Below are 20,229 nucleotides of genomic sequence, written 5' to 3' on the forward strand. Positions count from 1 at the left end.
GAAATAGGCCATGACTAGCTGTTAAACCATTAGTGGAAGTTTATCTCTACTTGTTTTGATTGATAAATATTTTGAGAACAAACTCATTAAAATATTTCCTTTTATATATAATTTTTACGTTATCTAGTTAAGAAACTTAGTATGTACATTTCCTAATACTATCATTCTTTGAATCTTCATGATTCAAAGCTAATGATCATTTGTGCTTTAATAGTGATTGTAGTTTACTTTTTAAAAAAATTTCGTGTAATTGTAGTATTGCTTACCTCTAAGAGATAAGTGTATATAAAATGGTTTAGAGGAGAAGATAGTCAAAAATCATTCAAGCCATCATTTTGGAGTGTGCAGTAAATAATTGGTTCTTTGATGGCATTCAACTTTGCTTTTCCCTCATCACTCAACTGACTGAGTGACTTCAGCCTTTGTTTAGACAGGTTCATTGGAGATCACCCACGTTCATCATAGGGCAAGCTCTGTTTTCCTTACAATGCATTTTCCTACCTGCAAGAAATTAGGAGTTTTCATAAGATTTGTTTTACGTTTTCCTGTCTATTTGTCTGTCGTGCCATTTTTCATGTTGAGCAGTTCTTGGTTCTTGTCACATAAAATGTGACAAGATAAAGTATCTACCAAAAGATAAAAATTGGCTAATGGTTAACAATCTGTGCTTAGTATGCCACAGATTTGATTTTATTCCACTAAGTGGACATTATTTTTTTAGCCATAATTTCAAATGAATCACTTAAAAAAGGTAGTGAGATCTTAATTTACAAATAGGGAAACATGTAAAGACAGTACAGTTATTTGCTGATACTCAGTACCTTAAGGTTTTTATGGTCTGTTTCTTTACATTTTTCTTTTGAGTCCTAGATTTCAGCAGCATAAGCTGAAACATTCTGCTTCTATCTTAGAAAGGTTATCATATAAATGTATTTTTTTAACTCATAGGAAGACAATTTTTTTTATTATTTGGGGCCAATGGAGTGTTTAACACTCAATCAAAATATATTGGAAAGTAAGGATATTTCTTGTACTTTAAGAATTATTTACCTTACTTTTAATAATTCTTGACAGGTTTGTGTATTCATAGTTCAATTCATTTAAACTGCTAAAAAGATAATTCTAATTTTGACTTGAAAGAAGAAAATGGATTGGTTTGAAATCCTGTCACAGATTAAAATGAAAAGTTTGAGAAAGATAAGTTTCTAATTCATTGGAAGCTGAGCAATAACTGATACTAATGAAGTGTTGTGAAAATTAAGTTCCATGTTAGAAGTTATATATAATGTTTCTGCATTATGTAGTGATTTAGGTAGTCCATTATGGAAAATAGACAATTTCATATTTATATTTATTAGATTTTAAGGTTTTAAAAAACACTTCTCATATTTCTCCTTACCAGTGCTCACTAAGTTTGCATGCAACTTCAGAAATTTTATTACAGATGCTTTAGAAAAGAAACAGAATAATTCTTAGTCTATTTTCAGAGTATTAAAAAGTACATGAGTGATTCTGATTGTTTTTCTGAGACAAGTAATAGAAGCAGCCTCTGTTTTCATATCTTTCTGTACAGAGATTGGCATGGGGTGGTGGTAGAAGTAGGAGTTAAGAATATTGAAGACTTGCTTTAGGCTCTAACTTGGAGAGTGCTTCATATGGACCAGCCCCTTCCTCTGAAGGATAGGAACACAATTACTTTGTCTTCTGCAGGAGGCAGAGCAATCCTTTAATAGCAGATTTTAAAAAATACTTGGTGGGGCTTTCCTGGTGGCGCAGTGGTTGAGAGTCTGCCTGCCGATGCAGGGGACGCAGGTTCGTGCCCCGGTCCGGGAAGATCCCACATGCTGCGGAGCGGCTGGGCCCGTGAGCCATGGCTGCTGGGCCTGCGCGTCCGGAGCCTGTGCTCCGCAACGGGAGAGGCCACAACAGTGAGAGGCCCGCATACCGCAAAAAAAAAAAAAAGAAAAAAAAATACTTGGTGGATATTGTAGATAATAGATAGACTGACTGGGTGATAAATCTAGCCCAGATAATTCTTATATTTCATTCAGGAGAAAATAGGTGTTTGCTGAGTTATGACTTTTAATCAGTAGGTCCTAAGATTAAAGATGTAGTTATTAAGGAACTATTAATATGTATAAATATTCAAAGTTAACAGAGATACTGAGTTTTTCATGTTGATTTTCAGTTTTTGTGCTTTGTCTCAGATTTTTAAAAATTTCCAGAGCATTATATGTATGATATTAATGTTCTAATTACTTTTTAGATCCCGGGCTATCAATATGTGTCACCTGGAGGCAATTGTGTAGAACATGTTCAGCCTTCTTCTGCCTTTATTCAGGTAACTTTTTATTTATAAAAAGCAAAAAACCAAAACAAACCCAAAGGAAACACTTTCAAACATTTTCAGATCTAATAGTGCCTGTTTCCTCATCTTTAAAATTAGGGCAAAAATAGTACTATCTGGTCTATTTACTTTGAGTATTGTAACATTAAAGGAGAAAGTTCGTGTGTTTGAGAAATATAAACTGTACAAATGAAAAGTAGTTCACAACAAGAGTAAGGTGGTTCTTTCATTCTTCCAACTTAGAGCATTCAGATTATGAATGGACATATTTTTGCTAAATTGGATAGAATATATTAAGATTCAATAAATTAAAACAGACTCCACACATAAGTTTTTCAATTGATACAGATGATACAATGTAAGGTTTTTCATGCATTTAAATTTCCCACATTCTTTCTGTTAAATTGAAAATATTTACCAGCACCCTCTTTAGATACCAGAAGGATTGTGATACTGACTATTTGGGATTTAGTAGTATTAAGCTTTATTAGAGAAAATAGATTTTATGTTGCATAGAAGAAAATAAAAATTAGAACATTAATAATAATAATAAAGCAATTTTGTAAGTAGCCTGTTTTTTTTCTTTTATTTAACTTATTTTAGCAACCCTTTGTTGATGAAGACCCTGATAAGGAAAAAAAAATAAAGGAACTTGAGTTGCTTCTTATGTCAGCTGAGAATGAAGTTAGAAGAAAGCGAGTTCCATCAGTAAGAAATAAGCTTAAGTGTTTAGATTTTATTGTTAGAATCTTTTATATGCTTTATATGCTCTTATAGTTTTAATCAGGACTGACTTTCACATGCCAGCAAGTGGAAAAAGCATATTCAGTGTGACTTCAGATTTTAATATGGACTAAAAATAGTTTTTCTAATTTGCAACTTTGAAGTTGCCTGTTTTTGATATGCATCTCTTTGAACATATTTTACAGTGTTCTGTATTAAGATGCTTCTTGAGTCATAAATATCAAACAGACTTAAGGTATAACCTTCAATATGTATATCTGTGAAAATGTCGTGTGGTTCAGATTAGGCTTTGGTTTTACTTTGGACATTCCATGTGATAATGGCCTTAATAGAAAAAAAAAAGCTTAAAAAACAAGGAATTTAATAGATGTGTACAGATTTTTGTGCTTCAGAATTATTTTTATTGTCTCTTTGAAAATGTTTTCCTGTTTACTACATTTAGAACACAAATTCAGTAAATTGGAAAAAGTTATAATGTTAAAAATATGGGAAAAGGAAACATTTAGATTTTATGCTCTCTAAAGAAATTTTTCTATGGATCTTGGGTTTTGGTTATCAGGTATGAAAAGTATTGTCTGAGATTTGGTTGATAAGACCAACTAGGAGTATTAAATCAGGATAAATGGTAATGATTCTAGCTAAGTTAAACAGGCTATGCTAGATGGATTAAAAGGAAAAAAAAGTTTATATTTAAATGACAATTTAAAAAGTTTAATACCCTGGGCCTTCTTACGTTTAGGAAAGTGTTTTTCTTGGTTTGGGGCTGAATGAGGGGACAATATATTTAGAGTGACTAATACAAAATTACTAAATAGAATAACCTGAGGACTTGAAATAGTATTATGAGGCAACTGGCGATGTCTTTATACCATTTCAGAGAGTATTAATAAAAATGACATTTGTTAATTGTAGTAGATGAGATATACACCATGAGAAAAGTAATTTTTGTTTTGAAACTGCAAAAACCGTGGGCAAATAGGGAGACCTGAAGTGTACTTATTTTAAAGTTAATTTCAGTTTTATTAAGAAGCTGCAAATAAATAATCATGGTTACAGAGTTCACATTTGTAGGTTATCATGTTTAAGCACATTTAAAATTTTTTGATAATAGTCTATCATTTTTACTATAACAGGAAAATTTAATTAGCTAAAAGAATTGCAATTTGCATTAAAAAAGAAAGTTATTAATTTTTTTTCATAGTTTCTGTCTAAAATCCACTCTCATAAAGATCTGGTTGAATAGGGAGATTGGAGGTTCTAGAGGGAAATTGCTGCACCCAGTATAATAGACTCCATATGCATATAAAGTATTTATTCTAGACAATTATGTGATGATAATGATTGCCACTTTACTGAGCATTCATTACGTTCCACTGTTGTAGATGTGTTATATGTATTCCTGGTGATCCTTATATTAACCCTGCAAATTAGGTGGTTGGTTGCTAGGGATTCAGAATCGGGCCAGTGGGCCTAGTAAACCTCCCTCTTTGAACCTTTTTCCTGCCCACAAACTTAGTTGAAATGTATATGTTTGGAAGTTATCTCCAGAAAGTGATTGTAAACTCGGAAGGTGGCTCTGCTAGTGAAATAAGATTGCTTTAATTTCTTTTATTTATAGGAATCTTTAAAACAGGTGGGACCTGTTTTGCAACAATGTTGAAAATTTGTTTTTTCACCTTACTAAACTCGAAACTTAACATTTTGCTATTGTGAATATCTAGCATATTCTAGTAATTTTTTATTTAATAGTCATAGGTACTGTTTATGGAGTGCTTCCTATGGACTGAGCAGTGTGCTCTCTAAAATATGGTAACTGTTAGACACATTTAATTCGAAATTTAAAAATTCAGCTCCTCAGTTGCACTGGCCACATTGTTGTTGCTCATGTGGCTGGCGCCCATATTGAGCAGTTTCAGGTGCAGAACATTTTCATCACCTCACAGATTCTGTTGGACAGTGCTATACACTTTACATCCTGTTTCTTTCTGTTTTTTTCCTAGTTTTTTTGAAATATAATTAACATATAGCACCATATAAGTTTAAAGTGTGCAGCATAATGATTTTACTTACATATTGTGAAATGATTACCACAATAAGTTTAGTGAACATCCATTGTCTCATATAGGTACCAAAAAAAAAAAAGAAAAGGGAAAAAATGTTTTTTTCCTTGTAATGAGATCTCTTGGGATCTACTATTGTTAACAGTTCTCAAATTACATAATGTTTCTTGACCATGGCTCTTCAAGGTCTCTCTTCTTGTTTTTCATTATGAGACACTAGGAAACTAGGCTCAAAAGATAAGTAAATTGGCCAGTGTACATCTCTAGAGAGATAAAGAAAAATGACACAGTCCCTGAATTCAAAGGACAGTGGGGACACAGATAAGAAACAGCATCCAGTGTGATATAATAAGTAACACAGTTTTATGGGAGTTCATAGAAGATGGAGATTTAGGTAGTCAGAAGGGTTCCTGGAAGAAATCCTATTTGAGCTCAGTCTTGAAAGACAGGCAGTGATTATATATTAGCAAAAAGATGAACTAGGACATTATTATAAACAGAAACAGGTAGAAGTGTATAATCAGATGGGGAACTTTCCAATATTTGAACTGTATCTTAAATGAGGAATAAGAATTTTCCCTGGTCAGTAGGTTGAGCATTCCAGATGAAGGGAACAGCAGTGTGTGCAAAGGCTGCTCCCTTTATCCAGGGTGAAAGACCAAAACTTATCAGGGAATTGCAAGTACTGTACTATAGTTGGGTATTCACTATTCCCTGGGAGCGGGGGCTTGAGTTGGGAGATGAAGTTAGAAAGGTAGAGAAAAGACAGATTCTAGGAGTTTGGACCTTATGTTGTAGTATATATGGTACATTACTAGTTTTATCTCACCATGACTTTATAGATTTAAGAAAAATTTAGTTAGAAAAAAATATAGTCAAGATGAGGTTTAATTTAAAAAGTTTTTATATCAGTTTTGAGGAAAGATGGTATATTTGCTACTATATTTTTAGCTGAAATGTTGTGAAGTATGTTGGTCTAGAAAAAATTTTTACTTAAAATCCAAATTTTTGCTTAGATTGGGAATGACAAATAATGTTCAAATTTCTTTTGTACTTTTAGCAACCTGGAAGCTTTTCTAGCTGGTCTGGTAGTTTCCTCATGGATGATAGCATGTCTAATACTCTAAGCCTCGAGGAGCACACTAGTGAGTTTTACGGTCTGGATGAAAATCAGGCTGTGTCTGCTCAGCAGAACTCACCCACAAAGTTCCTGGCTGTGGAGGCAAACGCTGTGCTGTCCTCTCTACAGACCATCCCAGAATTTGCAGAGACTCTAGAACTTATTGAATCTGTAAGTTTGAAATTGTGAGATTATCAAAAGCTCAGTTTTTGTTATGTGGTTACATGTTCAGAAACTCCGTTTAATGGACACTGACCAGTTTTATGTTACACATTACCTTGTCATGCTTAATTTTGTTCTGATATTTTGCAGTGGTTTCTGGCAAAAAAAAAAAATATATATATATATATTTATGTATTTATTATACAAGTTGTATATTAGAGATAGTTGGAAAGTAGAGAACACTGTAGGAAGAAAATTAAAACCCCCATAAACCCAGAGTTAATAATTTGAGGTATTTCCTTGCAGGCTGTGTTATAGACATATAAAACACACATATATGTATACATTTTTAAAGCCAAACATACACTAATGTATTATGTTTGTGAATTTTTTTCCCACATTATATCATGAGCATGTCCCTGTTTTCTTAACTCATTTTTTTGTAAACATCCTTGCTTTCTTTTTTTTTTTTTTAATTTTATTTATTTATTTTTGGCTGTGTTGGGTCTTCGTTTCTGTGCGAGGGCTTTCTCTAGTTGTGGCGAGTGGGGGCCACTCTTCATCGCGGTGCGCGGGCCTCTCACTGTCGTGGCCTCTCTTTGTTGCGGAGCACAAGCTCCAGACGCGCAGGCTCGGTAGTTGTGGCTCACAGGCCTAGTTGCCCCGCGGCATGTGGGATCCTCCCAGACCAGGGCTCGAACCCGTGTCCCCTGCAATGGCAGGCAGATTCTCAACCGCTGCGCCACCAGGGAAGCCCTCTTAACTCATTTTTAAACTTGAGTTTTAATCGCTTCATGGTATTCTGTCATATGAATGTAGCAAAATTTATTTATCCAACATACTATTATTTATTTATTTACACCATTTATGTGGTGTCCAGTTTTTCAGTATTACAAATTAAAGAACATACATAAAGCTTTGTGCAAAATCATGATTACGTCCTTAGGTTAAACTGAATTTTTGGATCACGGTGTATGACCACTTTGAAGATATTCCATACATATTACCAAATGATTATGTAGATGTGGAATAGAGTATAAAGTTTTCTGATGTGGAATAGAATGTGAAGTTTTATGACGAACTGTACTCTCTTATAAAAATAACTTAAAATAATTTGTTATTTTCATATAAAGTACTTTGACAGTAAGCTTCAGCTACTTAGAATTAGATGAAATATTACTTTGGAATGTTCCAACTGGAGTTGTCGTAAAAGCATAATCTGTTCCTCTCGTATGGGCTTGCTTAAAAAAAAGATGAACCAAGGAAAGCCTATTTCTACTGATAAAAATGAGTAGTTAATTAACTCTGGAAATCATCATCCTATGTTCAAGACTAGATTTAACGAGGTTATAATATTAATAACTTTAGTTAAGAATTTAATTTATTGCAGGATCCTGTAGCATGGAGTGATGTTACTAGCTTTGATCTTTCTGATGCTGCTGCTTCTCCTGTCAAGTCCACACCAGTTAAACTAATGCGAATTCAGCACAACGAAGGAGCCATGGAATGTCAATTTAACGTCAGTCTTGTACTTGAAGGGAAAAAAAACAGTTGTAACAGTGCAGACAGTGAGGCTGTTCCTTTAACATCCCCAAGTGTGGCTAAGTTTAGCACTCCACCAACCATCCTCAGAAAGAAGAGAAGAATGCGAGTGGGTCAGTCCCCAGGCAGCAACCCTGGTGATGGCTCATTCAATGATGGTGGTAATACGGCACTAAAACACACACCGGTGAAAACACTACCATTTTCTCCTTCACAGGTAGTAGTGTCATTTTTATTTATGTTTTCCAAATGCTGACGAGTTGGATTAAATTAGATCTTTAACATCCATACTAACAGTTCCTTGCTTTGATAACACATAAAAATGGATAATGTATTTAAATGTATACAGGAGAGTGCTGAGCTATGGTAAATCAGCAAAGTATCTCACAAAGTGTAGTAGTTGCATTTTATCTTACAATTTTTAGAGCGGAAAGGGATGTTTTAGGTACGTAGTTCTACATCTTTATAGAACTCATCAGGAAATAGGCCCAGAAAGATAAAATGATTTGCCCAAAGTTATCTAATGGCAGAGCTGAGACTGGGAGCCAGTTTCCTGACTGACTGTTCAAGAGATATCAGGTATATATTCATAGACAACTGCTCCCTATAAGAATTTCATGTGTCAGTAGGTTGTTTAGGGATGTCAGGAACTATCTGCTTTCTCCTGTAGTTATATCCCTGGGGAGCAGATATTTATATCAAGGCAAACTGCACCTTTTATTTTATAATACTATCTTTCTTAATGAACACCATGTTCCAGGCTGTGTGCTAAACATTTTTCTTATAGTATCTTAGTTAATGCTCTTTAAGAAAACCTTAGAGGTAGGTAAATGAAATTCAGAAGTTAGGCAATTTGTCCAAGGTCAGTTATTAAGAAAGAGATGAAGCTGGTGTTTGCTTAAAGTGTCTTGACAGAGGTTAAAAAGTCCAATAGGAGAAGAAGGAAGTTTAATGGCCAAATAAACTTGGAGGATGTTGGGATATTATTGGAGGTATGTTTTTGATGCTGGGAAGATGAGGATCTGGTAGTAAGTATACAGCCACTGTTTTCTCTGAAAATGGCACCCCCTCTGCTTCAGGGGATGCTATTTACATAGGCTACAATGCAGGTAGTGTGTCCACCCCCCACCCCAAGAGTTACAGAGTATCCTGAGGAAGGTGAACCAGGCTTGAGCAGACTAGCAATTTTCTATTTTTGGAGTTTTGTGTACCTGCAATTTTCATTGAACAGTAAATTGTAAGGTGGAAAATGGCTGAGAAGGTGAGGCATGATTATAAAGATTGTATATCCCATGGCAAAGAACTTGGATTTTATCCTATGATTTATGGGCATCAGAAGTGATAGAGCTATTATAGAATTCATTCCAGTTATAAGCAACCTTAAAGCGATTTCCATTTTTTTCTTAATTTATTTATTATTATTATTATTTTTTGGCTGCGTCAGGTCTTAGTTGCAGCATGTGGGATCTTCACTGAGACATGCGGGATCTTCTTTCCTTGCAGAGTGCGGGCTTCTCTCTAGTTGTGGCGTGCAGGTTTTCTCTCTCTAGTTGTGATGCGCAGGCTCCAGAGAGCTTGGGCTCTGTAGTTTGCGGCATGCGGGCTCTCTAGCTGAGGCACGTGAGCTCAGTAGTTTTGGTGCCCGCGGCATGTGGGAACCTCGTTCCCCGACCAGGGATCGAACCCGTGTCCCCTGCATTGGAAGGCAGATTCTTTACCACTGGACCACCAGGAAAGTCCCTGGCAATTTCCACTTTTTCTTACCATTGCTTCTACTATGTTGGCTACAGAAATAAAGTAGTATTTCACAATTGTATGTAAGTTAAGATCCAATGAGTAAATTGTGTCATTTGGAAAACAGGCTCTATGATACCGATTTTGGCTGCTCAAAGGTTCTGAGCTGTGTTCTAAATAGGCAAATTTGCCAGACAACTGTACTTCTTCTTAGCAAAGCACTGTTATTATATTCTGAGTTCTAAATATTCTTATAGAAAGGAACACTTAAGATCATTTATTAATAAAATCATAAAACATTTTTTTCAGTTACACTGTTGTACAAAGCTTACATTTAACACAGCAGCTATTTATGGTTTCTATAGATTCCTATTTGATAAGATGCACTGTTTGGAAATTTTTTTATTGTGTTTTGTTACTTTTGAATATTTGTTAAGCGGCTATTTTTTGAATACCTGTTACCTCTTAAACACTGTTCTGCGGAGGCAGTGATGAACAAAACAAAAATGCCTGCCCTCTTGGAGCTTAATTTTTATGGAGTGGAATGTAAATGTATTATTGATAATCCTTTCCTAAAAGGAATGGAGAAATAATTTGAAAATCTTATCAGTTTGATATTTGGGTAGGATTTTGACATTTTAGAAATTGTCTTTGAACTCTCTTCCTTTTTTAGTTTTTCAACACGTGTCCTGGAAATGAACAAATTAATATAGAAAATCCTTCATTCACATCAACCCCTATTTGTGGGCAGAAAGTTCTCATTACAACTCCTCTTCATAAGGAAACAACCCCCAAAGATCAAAAGGAAAATGTAGGGTAAGTACATATTAAATAATTATGTTAGAGAAAATGGGAAGCACAATTTCAAGAGCAGATTACCTTTTGTCCATTTATACATATATCATCACCCCTGTCCATATGGGATTTAGAATTTTAAAAAAATCATAACCTTATGTTTTATCCCTAGGAGACTGAAAACCAGCTAAATGTAGTATAAAACTTTGATCTTGAGCAAACAACATTTTTAGTACTTATTTCTGCATTAGTCTTTTTTCTATTTTAAGATGATTGATTGGAATAAGAATAGTTTAGGCAGGCACGCTTTAAAAGTCTTGGAATGTTTAAATAAAGCATGTGTATATACAAGAAAATATAGTGTGTGATTTTATTGTGGCTTTACCTTCCTTAACTCATATGAAATCAAATTTTGACTGTAATACAAATATCTAAATGATTGGATAGGTTTAGAACACCTACTATTAGAAGATCTATATTGGGTACCACACCAAGAACTCCCACTCCTTTTAAGAATGCGCTTGCTGCTCAGGAGAAAAAATATGGACCTCTTAAAACTGTGGTATGTATACTCCTTTTATTTTTAAGAATTTTCCTAATTTTAATAAGACACAAATTTTGATTTTTATCCTTGATTTTTAACATTTTAAAAAAGATGTTCAATGAACTGGATTAAAAAAATGTTATCTCGATTTATAAGTTTGAATTTGTGTTAATCTTTTTCCTTGTAAGTAAACCTTTGCTTGGCTTCTTTTGAATTCAGACTTTCTTTATATCGTCTAGAGAAGGCAAGTCAAGTTTCAGTAGAACTCATTGCTTAATACTAAAACCCACCTTTTAGTAGTTTCAGTAGCAGTTACCTACAGTAGAATAAAATAATTTTAATATTTTGATATACATAAGTACTTTCCTAATAATATTTATGAAACTGATTGATCATGATACCTCTTTAAGGCTCAGTTTCCTCTTCTATTCAGTGGATATCATAAAACACCCCAGCAGGTTATTTGTGAAGATAGATAATAGAAATAAAGAGGCTGGTACTAAGTTTCAAGTAGTATGTGCTTAGTTGCTGCTATTATTATTTTAATAATAGTGGTAACAATAGTAGTACATGAACAGAGGTGGGAATTGTTACCTGTGTTAGCACACAGATAATTTTGAAGTACCTTAGGTGAACCATGGGCACTCTGATTCTAGGCAGATAAAGACTTCTGACAAATTACGTACATTAGAAATAAAATATGATTTTTAAAATATTGGTCACTTCTAGGGTACTTTAGTTATCTTCTATTTTTAGTCACATTTTGAGTAAATCAATTAATAAATTCTAGTTTACTTGATTTAATCAATTTTCTACCAAAGAGCATGTCTCACACTCAGATCTCCTAGTCTTTTCCTTTTTTTGAAATACTGTTTGAGGGTACATAGTAGGATTGATCAAGTCTTTTTGTCACTTAGTTCCATATGCTACTATGAACAATTATATTCTCTTTAGAGTTCTCTAAACTTTTTAGTTTTTATGAATATATACATAATAAAAGTGGGATCACACTGTGTACTCTTTTGTAACCTTTTAAAATTTAATAAATTGTATATATTTATCCCATAATTTTTAATGTTTTTGTATTAGTCCATTGTATGGAATTACCTAATTGATTTAATCTGTTTCAGCATTTTGTTATTCGTTTAAAAAATTTATCATTAATTTGATAAATATTGATTGAGTGCCTATTATGTGCCAGGCACTGAGCTAGGCTTTTGGGGATGTAATGTTAAACATGTCAGGTATGCTTCCCGCCTTCAGAAGGGTGTGTAGCCTAATTGGGAATTCGACAAATAAGCAATAATTTGAAGACAGTTGAAAAATTCTGACAGTGCCTCAGGGTCATTTAGTCAACATATACGTTGAGTAAAAATTATCATTTTAATAATAGTGCATAAGAAATTAGGTTTCAGATATCTAAGTCCCTGTCAGTTTGTTCATGTTTCGGAAGAATTTATCCATTGCCAAAACAGGTCATTTTCACCAGCAATTTAAGATAAAAAGAAAGTATTGATTTTGTAATTAAAATTTCTAAAGTATCTGTAGGCTCATTTGTAGCGAGCTGACTTTTCATTCCTTCCGCTCCTCCTCCTCCAGTTGTTTACTGAGTACCTACTATGTGCTCACCACTGAGCTTTCTTGTGTATCTTACAGTGGGTCAAAGGCACTTCTTAGAGGTTGGCTTTCTAGGACACTTGTATTCTTTCTTTTTTTATTTTGAAACTGAAGTATAGTTGATTTACAGTGTTATGTTAATTTCTGCTATACAGCTAAGTGATTCAGTTACACACACACACACACATACATATATACTTTCTTTTTCATATTTTTTTCCATTATGGTTTATCACAGGATATTGAATACAGTTCCCTATGCTATACCGTAGGACCTTGTTATTTATCCATTCTATATATGATAGTTTGCATCTCCTAGCCCCAAACTCCTAATCCTTCCCTCCCCCACCCCTCTTCCCCCTTGGCAACCACAAATCTGTTTTCTATGTCTGTGAATCTGCTTCTGATTCATAGATAAGTTCATTTGTGTCTATTTTAGATTCCACATGTAAGTGATATCATGCGGTATTTGTCTTTGTCTGACTTACTTTACTTAGTATGATAATCTCTAAGTCCATCCATGTTGCTGCAAATGGTATTATTTCCTTCCTTTTTATGGCTTGAGTATTATTCCCTTGTACATATGCACCACATCTTAGGACACTTGTATTCTTACAGGGGAAAAATAGATTCCAGGTTTCTTTTTAAGAGCACCTTATCTATATTCTTTGTGAGATGTAATCCTTAAAACAAGATCTCTTGGAGCAACACACAGAAATACTGACATAATTCCTGCATGTCTCAGGCTGTAGATGAGAGCACTTTAAAAAAATTCTGTTTCCATTTTTAAAGTTTTTGTAAGTGCTGTGAAATCTCATTTATATATGAATGCTACTCTCCCTAACTTTGTCGACTGGGAACATAAGCTGCTGGTCATTACATGCTGCCAGTTTGTTCTTTTGTTTAGTGGCGCTTTGATTACCTTTTTTTTTTTTTTAAACAGATAGATGAATAATCTTTTGAGACTATTTCATCATTCAGCCCATATTCACGTTTTTTTTTGTATCCTGCCTTCCCACACTCCAGTACACACATAGACACACACAGACACACATGCACATGCACACACTTCTTGAACACTGTGTCTCAGCTCTAAGCTTAAGGCTAGGTGTGCAGAGATGTATACACAGATGAAAAAGATGTGATCACTGCTCTCAAATAGCTCACATATTTAGTAGTAAGAGAAACATGTAAACTAGTAATTAGACACTATGCAATAAGTACAATAAAAATAGAAGAAGGAGAGCTACTGTAGTCCCAATTCGTTCTATGTTTCCTATTTTTATATAAAAATACTTGGGGAAATAATCACTTTTCTGTTTAATTTTGAGGATCCTGATTGAAGCAGGAGCTGTAATAGGTTCCCCAAAAGGAAGACTTTTGTTTAGTGCCCTAGCGTGAAGAAAGTGGCACACTTCATTCAGTGCTTGCAATGTGCAGTATTATTTTTGCCAATAATATTTTGCAATATTATTTTTGCCATAGCTATTTGAGAGCAGTGATCACATCTTTTTCATCTGTGTATGTATCTATAGGGACTGGGAGAAAGTTATGCCAATAATGAAAAAGTATAAAAGATGGGTTTCTATATATGGGGAGAAAAAGGAATTGCTATAAAAGGCTTTTTAAAAACCCTTTTAAAAATAATTTAGTCACAGCCACTTGCCTTCTTGGAAGAAGATATTCGGGAAGTTTTAAAAGAAGAAACTGGAACAGACATATTCCTCAAAGAGGAAGATGAACCAGCTTACAAAAGCTGCAAACAAGAGGTGATCTTTTAGTATTGTTGTTAATAAAAGTCTTACCGTGTTCAAGTGACTTGACCATAATGTTCCTGTTGTAAATTATCCATTCTAGCATACTGCTTCTGTAAAGAAGGTCAGAAAATCACTAGTCTTAGATAATTGGGAAAAAGAAGAACCAGCCACTCAACTAGTAACTGAAGATCTTTCAGGCATGCAGGTTTGTAAAGAATTTTTCTTATATTAAGATGGTTGCTTTATGTCCTAGTGGTTCCTGTGTTTTACTCATTGTGTGGCTAATTCATTAGAGCTTCTTAGACGGTTTCCTTTAGTAGTATTCTGCCTAATTCAGAGAGAAACAATTAACTGTAGAGAATATCTTATTTACTTCTTTGCTTTTTATATTTGTTTGGTCTTGAGGGGAGTTAGCTCCCTTATGTATGATGTCAAAAAATGGTAGTTCTCAAAGCTTTAAATTTCAATATCTTTGGTTCATTTCTTAAATATTTAATTTTACTGCGTTACTAGAAATTTCATCGGAACCAGAAGCTTTCTTGGAGGGAAATGAACAGGGCTTCCACTACCACTTACTCAGTAGTCCCTCTATTTGTCTCCATTTTTGAATTAGTTATTTTATTTTCCTCTTTCTTTTTTCTCTTAGTCAGAAAATATATTTACAACATCTTTATTAATGATACCATTATTGGAAATACATGACAATAGGTGCAACTTGACTCCTGAAAAACAAGATATAAATTCAACCAACAAAACATACACACTTAATAAAAAGAAACCAAACCCTAACACTTCCAAAGTTGTCACATTGGAAAAGAATCTTCAGGTATGAATTTATAAATTTCTTTCAGTGATTTTTGTTGTTGTTCATTCAATTATTACTTTGGACCTACTGATCAGAAATTATACTTTTTCTTTTAAATTCAAAATTGACTATAATAGTAACTAGACATTCACCATTGTTTTGTCACTCAAACTAGATTTGGGTTTTTGAGAGACTCGCTCATCAGGGCACATATAAACTAAACAATTGGAATGGTAGCCAATGTTGTTTCCTGTTATTACAAGCTAACATAGTAAAGACAATTGGAATCACTCTTCTGGTGATTTCTTAAGCACTGTTGCATTTTTAAACTAAAAATATCTAAATCTACTTCTGGCACCTCTTCTGTAATAAATAATTGTAGCCCTGATTGCTACTTTTAAAGGGTAAGTGGTTGGAAGCAGTTTCAAACTTGATTTTGTTGGTATCGATATAATGGTTTCCAGTGAACTTTCTGGCTCAAAGTTGTAAAACAGAATCCTTTTTTCTGATGCTATGCAGCCATTATGTAACTGCAAATGAAGGCTGGAGAAATTTTTACTTTGTTATCTTAAGAATTCAACCAAGAGAATTTGAGAGGTCATTGAGGAGGAAGTTTTCTTCTTTACACTGCAGTGACTGCAGAGCTATCCTTCCTGACATTCAAGCATTTCTTGAAAACATCTTTGGCAATCAGATGTGGCCACCTCCTCTCTTTCTTGAGCCACTGCTCTTCACAGAGCCATGTAACACATTCTCTGAATCCCCATTTACCAGTGTTTAACACAGAACTTTTCAGGAAATTTTATTACATAGCAGGTCATACCTATGGAGTAGTAACCTTTACTCTATAATAAGGGAAGAAAACAAATGAAACAAACGTAAACTTGACTTTGTGTTATGATATATTTCCTGATTTGCAAGACATAAAGCATTCTTGGTTCATTTTTTGACATTGCATTCTCTCTTTAAATCTTTTGCAAAACTTTGAAGCAGTAATGACTGACATTTCTTTCCATGTTTAGACTGATTTGATTTGAGGGGCAGTTGTGGGAACAGAAATTTTAAACTGCCTCCACAGTCCTATAGATAGCTAAAAAATTGACTTAAAAAACTTGATCATAAATATTTTAGTATGTATTTTTGAAACATCATTATTTAAAAAGAATCACAATGCTGTTATCAAAAACATTTTTTACAATAATTATTAAATATCCAATCAATTAATTGATTTTTTAAAAGTCTAATTGTGAAGTAGAATGGATAGTTATCTTAGTAATTTTCACATCACTATTAATATTGCCTTCCTAGTCTTGTGAATGGGAAACAGTGGTTTATGGGAAGACGGAAGACCAACTTATCATGACGGAACAAGCAAGAAGATATTTGAGCACTTATACAGCTACAGGCAGTACCTCAAGAGCTCTCATACTGTGATTGTTATTAAAACGGATGAAATGCCCCACTTCCTTATTAGAATCTATACCAAATTAGGCTGCAATGAATTTTTTTTGTTGATTAACTGTTTTTAAAGTTTTAATACAGCCCTAAAATGGTTTGCATCCTTTTTCATATTGGGCAAGCAGAAAGCTAGGCACTTAAGTAAGGGGTAGGCAATTTCACAGTTTATTTTTTAAGACGTAAGATTTTAAAAAATTGTTTTTAAAGAACAAGGTGGGGAAATCATATTAGAATATTCCTGGGTATTCTAAAAGTAAATTCTCACATATTTTCTTCAAAAGATATATGTTGCTACTCTCCTGATGCTGCGGTTTTGTTATAGATAGGTTTTATGAGTATGTATGATTTCTGAAACTAGTCTCTGTATAGAAAGCACTCATGGTTTTATGAAGTACTTTTGCCTATCTGCTGATTTACTTAGGCTACCATTTACAAAGAAACACAGTGGAAAGGAATTTAAAAGAAAGAAAGTCGCACTACTAATTTTTGGTATTTTTCAAAAAACAGTAAAATTAACTACAGTGTTAAATGTATTTATTTGAGCATAGTACTAAAAACAAAAGGCATTGCAAAAAGGTTTTTTCCTTATTAGTAAAGAGTCAGTATTTTCTTCATAAATCTCAGAAGAGCTGAGAGTTTTGTTGAATGTATTGTACAGTATGTAGGAGCAGGAAAACTTTGTAAATTGGAAAGAAGTCTGTTTTTATAATTTATTTTCATTTTTAAAGCTTAAATGTAGATATTTATACCTATACAGGGTGTCTAGAAGCCAATGTTGTTTCCTGTTATTACAAGCTAACATAGTAAAGAACAGTTTTGAGTTTTAAGTATGAAACAATAGTAAGTTATAGCTGCAAAGAATACAATATCTATACTGTATGTCACATCTACCTAAATATTGCACTATGTCCTTTAAATCATGTTGGTTATATAAAGTAGTTCTAAAAATGTACTAAATAATAATTTAATATTTTCTTTTTAAATTATATGGGGGGGTCATATAATTTAATCTGGTGATTTGTATATGTGTTTGAAATTTTTGCATTTTGTTTAAAAAATAATATGGTACTTGGTCCCTAAAAACAGTCTGCACTTAGACGTTTATTATATTTACTCAATGTTTCAGAAGTAGAGAACATTATCTTTTATTTATAAAAATATATGTCCTTTTATAAATGTTTTGTGTTTCTCTACAGGTTACAACAGTTGCTTCAGTTGCCTGTTTTAGGTGTTTGCACTTATTTTATTTCTTCTTGAAAGAATGTCTTTATTTGCTTTTGTGTAGAGATTTTATGTAATTTTTTTTGAGACATATAATGGTGTGCTGTCAACTTAAACACTGACAGGTAAATAGAATTGTACACTGTAGTTTTAATTATTTGTAATTGACACACTCTCTCCCTCTCCACTCCTGAAGTATGCTGCTATAGAAGATAGCAGAATCGGCTTGCTGCTATGAGAGAAGGAAAGAGCAACCACCACTTGCACTGTGTGAAAAGATAAAAAGCAAATGATGGCAAGTTCTCAAGTTAACTTAATGGAATCAACCATTACCAGGCAAATTCTTGCAAATATTAAAATGCTATGCCTTAAAACAAAAACAGCTTAAGATTCTCTGATGTTTTTATGTTGATAGAAATGGAAATACTATTTTAATGCCTAGCTTTTGAACAGTAGACCTAAAAGGGTTTTAAGCTATTTAAATCTACTTGCTCATTTTTGCATATTATATGTAGTGAGAAGTGAAGAAAATGTGTGGTACTAAGATTATGCCTTGTTGATACAAATAGATGAACCAATTTGAATCTTCGTAGCATGTTTGTTAAGTATGTTGATTGCTTCCTAATTAGTGAACTTCTCACAGAAACTTCACTTTGTAAAACCAGTGATTGTAGCAAAATCATACTGGATCATTTCAATTTCAGTTATCTTGAATAACATATAATGGTTCCTTTTTTTTTTTTTTTTTTTTATGTAGCCCTTAGCTGGTTTGGATGAACATAGTCTCCAATTACCAAAGTATAATATCTTGGAAGAGCTATATTTTTTTAAAGCATAATTTTTCTTGAGCATTAAATTATCCCACATGTAATGTATTGAAAATCAGCTTGGGCTTTTTGGACAGAGTACATATTTGGGTTGGTATTGGTTGAATCCTCTAGTTAACTGCTTTGTTGCTTTTTGCAAGAAGATTTCTTAATCTTAAACATGTCAGGCATCTTAAATCACCTTTTATACTGTTATGTTCCTTTGAATTTCTTTCAGTATGTTATAAAAATGCCAGACATACATGTAGCAGCCATACTTGCATGGAAACTGACTACACATATATAATACCACATTTTGTTATAAGGTTTTCGCATTAATACAGCAATTACCCTGACTAAATTGAGTTTTTTGATGTATGGGAAAACTTTCCATTGTAAGAGAATCTTGCATACAATGTTGACTGTTAACATCCAAAATAAAACATCTGTGTACAAGCTGACATGGCATTGCTCATTTCACTTTGGTTTTGTATTTTATGGTATTGATCGAACCTTTAAGGACTTAACCCAACATTCTGTTCTTAGACCATTTTTCTCCTTTAGAGCTCCCTTTGCAGGTGATTTTATCTGTTAACACAGCTTCACGTCTTTACTCAAGAAATGGAAATACTTGAGCCTCGTTTAGAGCCATATTTTCAACTGCCTTTTTTTTTTTTTTTTTTTTTTTTGTGGTACGTGGGCCTCTCACTGTTGTGGCCTCTCCCGTTGTGGACCACAGGCTCCGGACGCGCAGCCTCTACGGCCATGGCTTACGGGCCCAGCCGCTCCGTGGCATGTGGGATCTTCCCGGACCGGGGCACGAACCCGCGTCCCCTGCATCGGTAGGCGGACTCTCAACCACTGCGCCACCAGGGAAGCCCTCAACTGCCTTTAGATATGACTCTCCATATGACTCTTCTGTTGGTACCTTAAATGTAGTATGTTCTTTTTTTCCCAACTTGGACCTGCCCCTTCTTTGTTCTATCTCTTAGTGGTGTTATTTTCCCTTTGATCACCCACTGTGAAATCTCGTGCTTCTCCCTCACCCTGCACATTGAAATCTGTTGTAAAATCTCAGCCCACATAAAGGCACAGCTCTAATTCCATTCCTTCATCTTTTATTTAGATGATTGCACTAATCACTCTGATCTCCATTCTACAGAAATATGAAGAAATTGTTCTGTGACATCAGGGTGTCACCTGGGCAAAGCCAACTGGTCACCCAGTCAGGTTTGTGCAGTATTATATCACCTCGGTGAATTTGCCACCATCTAGATTTTACTTTTAGCCTTAGAAATCTGATGGGTTAACGCACCAAAAATGAGTTTACCTCTCACTAGAATGCCTATATCAAGTGTGTGAGACTGACACATGAAACCAGAATGCTAATTTATTAATTTACAGTGTGAAATATAACTGCTGAGAGGAAATACAACTGCTTATATGTGAGTGTAAAGAAACTTATAAAAAACACACAGGTTTGATCACATCTCTCCTATTCAAAGATCTTCCATAATT

General features: G+C 34.0%; 1 protein-coding gene across 3 annotated transcripts in view; it reads left to right on the forward strand.

Moving 5' to 3' along the window:
* MYBL1 (MYB proto-oncogene like 1) overlaps positions 1-17,245 on the forward strand; it is a gene marked incomplete at its 5' end in the record, with an annotated part of 31,718 nt that extends 14,473 nt beyond the window's left edge. The window contains 10 exons of one of the 3 annotated variants that reach the window (XM_082675205.1): positions 2,267-2,341; positions 2,951-3,055; positions 6,212-6,442; positions 7,824-8,192; positions 10,383-10,525; positions 10,952-11,066; positions 14,317-14,433; positions 14,522-14,626; positions 15,068-15,247; positions 16,535-17,245. In XM_082675205.1, the coding sequence (XP_082531331.1) occupies positions 2,267-2,341; positions 2,951-3,055; positions 6,212-6,442; positions 7,824-8,192; positions 10,383-10,525; positions 10,952-11,066; positions 14,317-14,433; positions 14,522-14,626; positions 15,068-15,247; positions 16,535-16,660 (1,566 nt within the window). In that variant the 3' untranslated portion in view covers positions 16,661-17,245. The remainder of the gene's footprint in view (positions 1-2,266; positions 2,342-2,950; positions 3,056-6,211; positions 6,443-7,823; positions 8,193-10,382; positions 10,526-10,951; positions 11,067-14,316; positions 14,434-14,521; positions 14,627-15,067; positions 15,248-16,534) is intronic. The other 2 variants (XM_082675206.1, XM_082675207.1) reach the window with 2 other exon arrangements.
* Positions 17,246-20,229: the final 2,984 nt, after the last annotated feature.

The sequence above is a fragment of the Grampus griseus genome (genome assembly GCF_964374135.1).
Source record: "Grampus griseus genome assembly, chromosome: 17".
NCBI classification, from domain to species: Eukaryota; Metazoa; Chordata; class Mammalia; order Artiodactyla; family Delphinidae; genus Grampus; species Grampus griseus.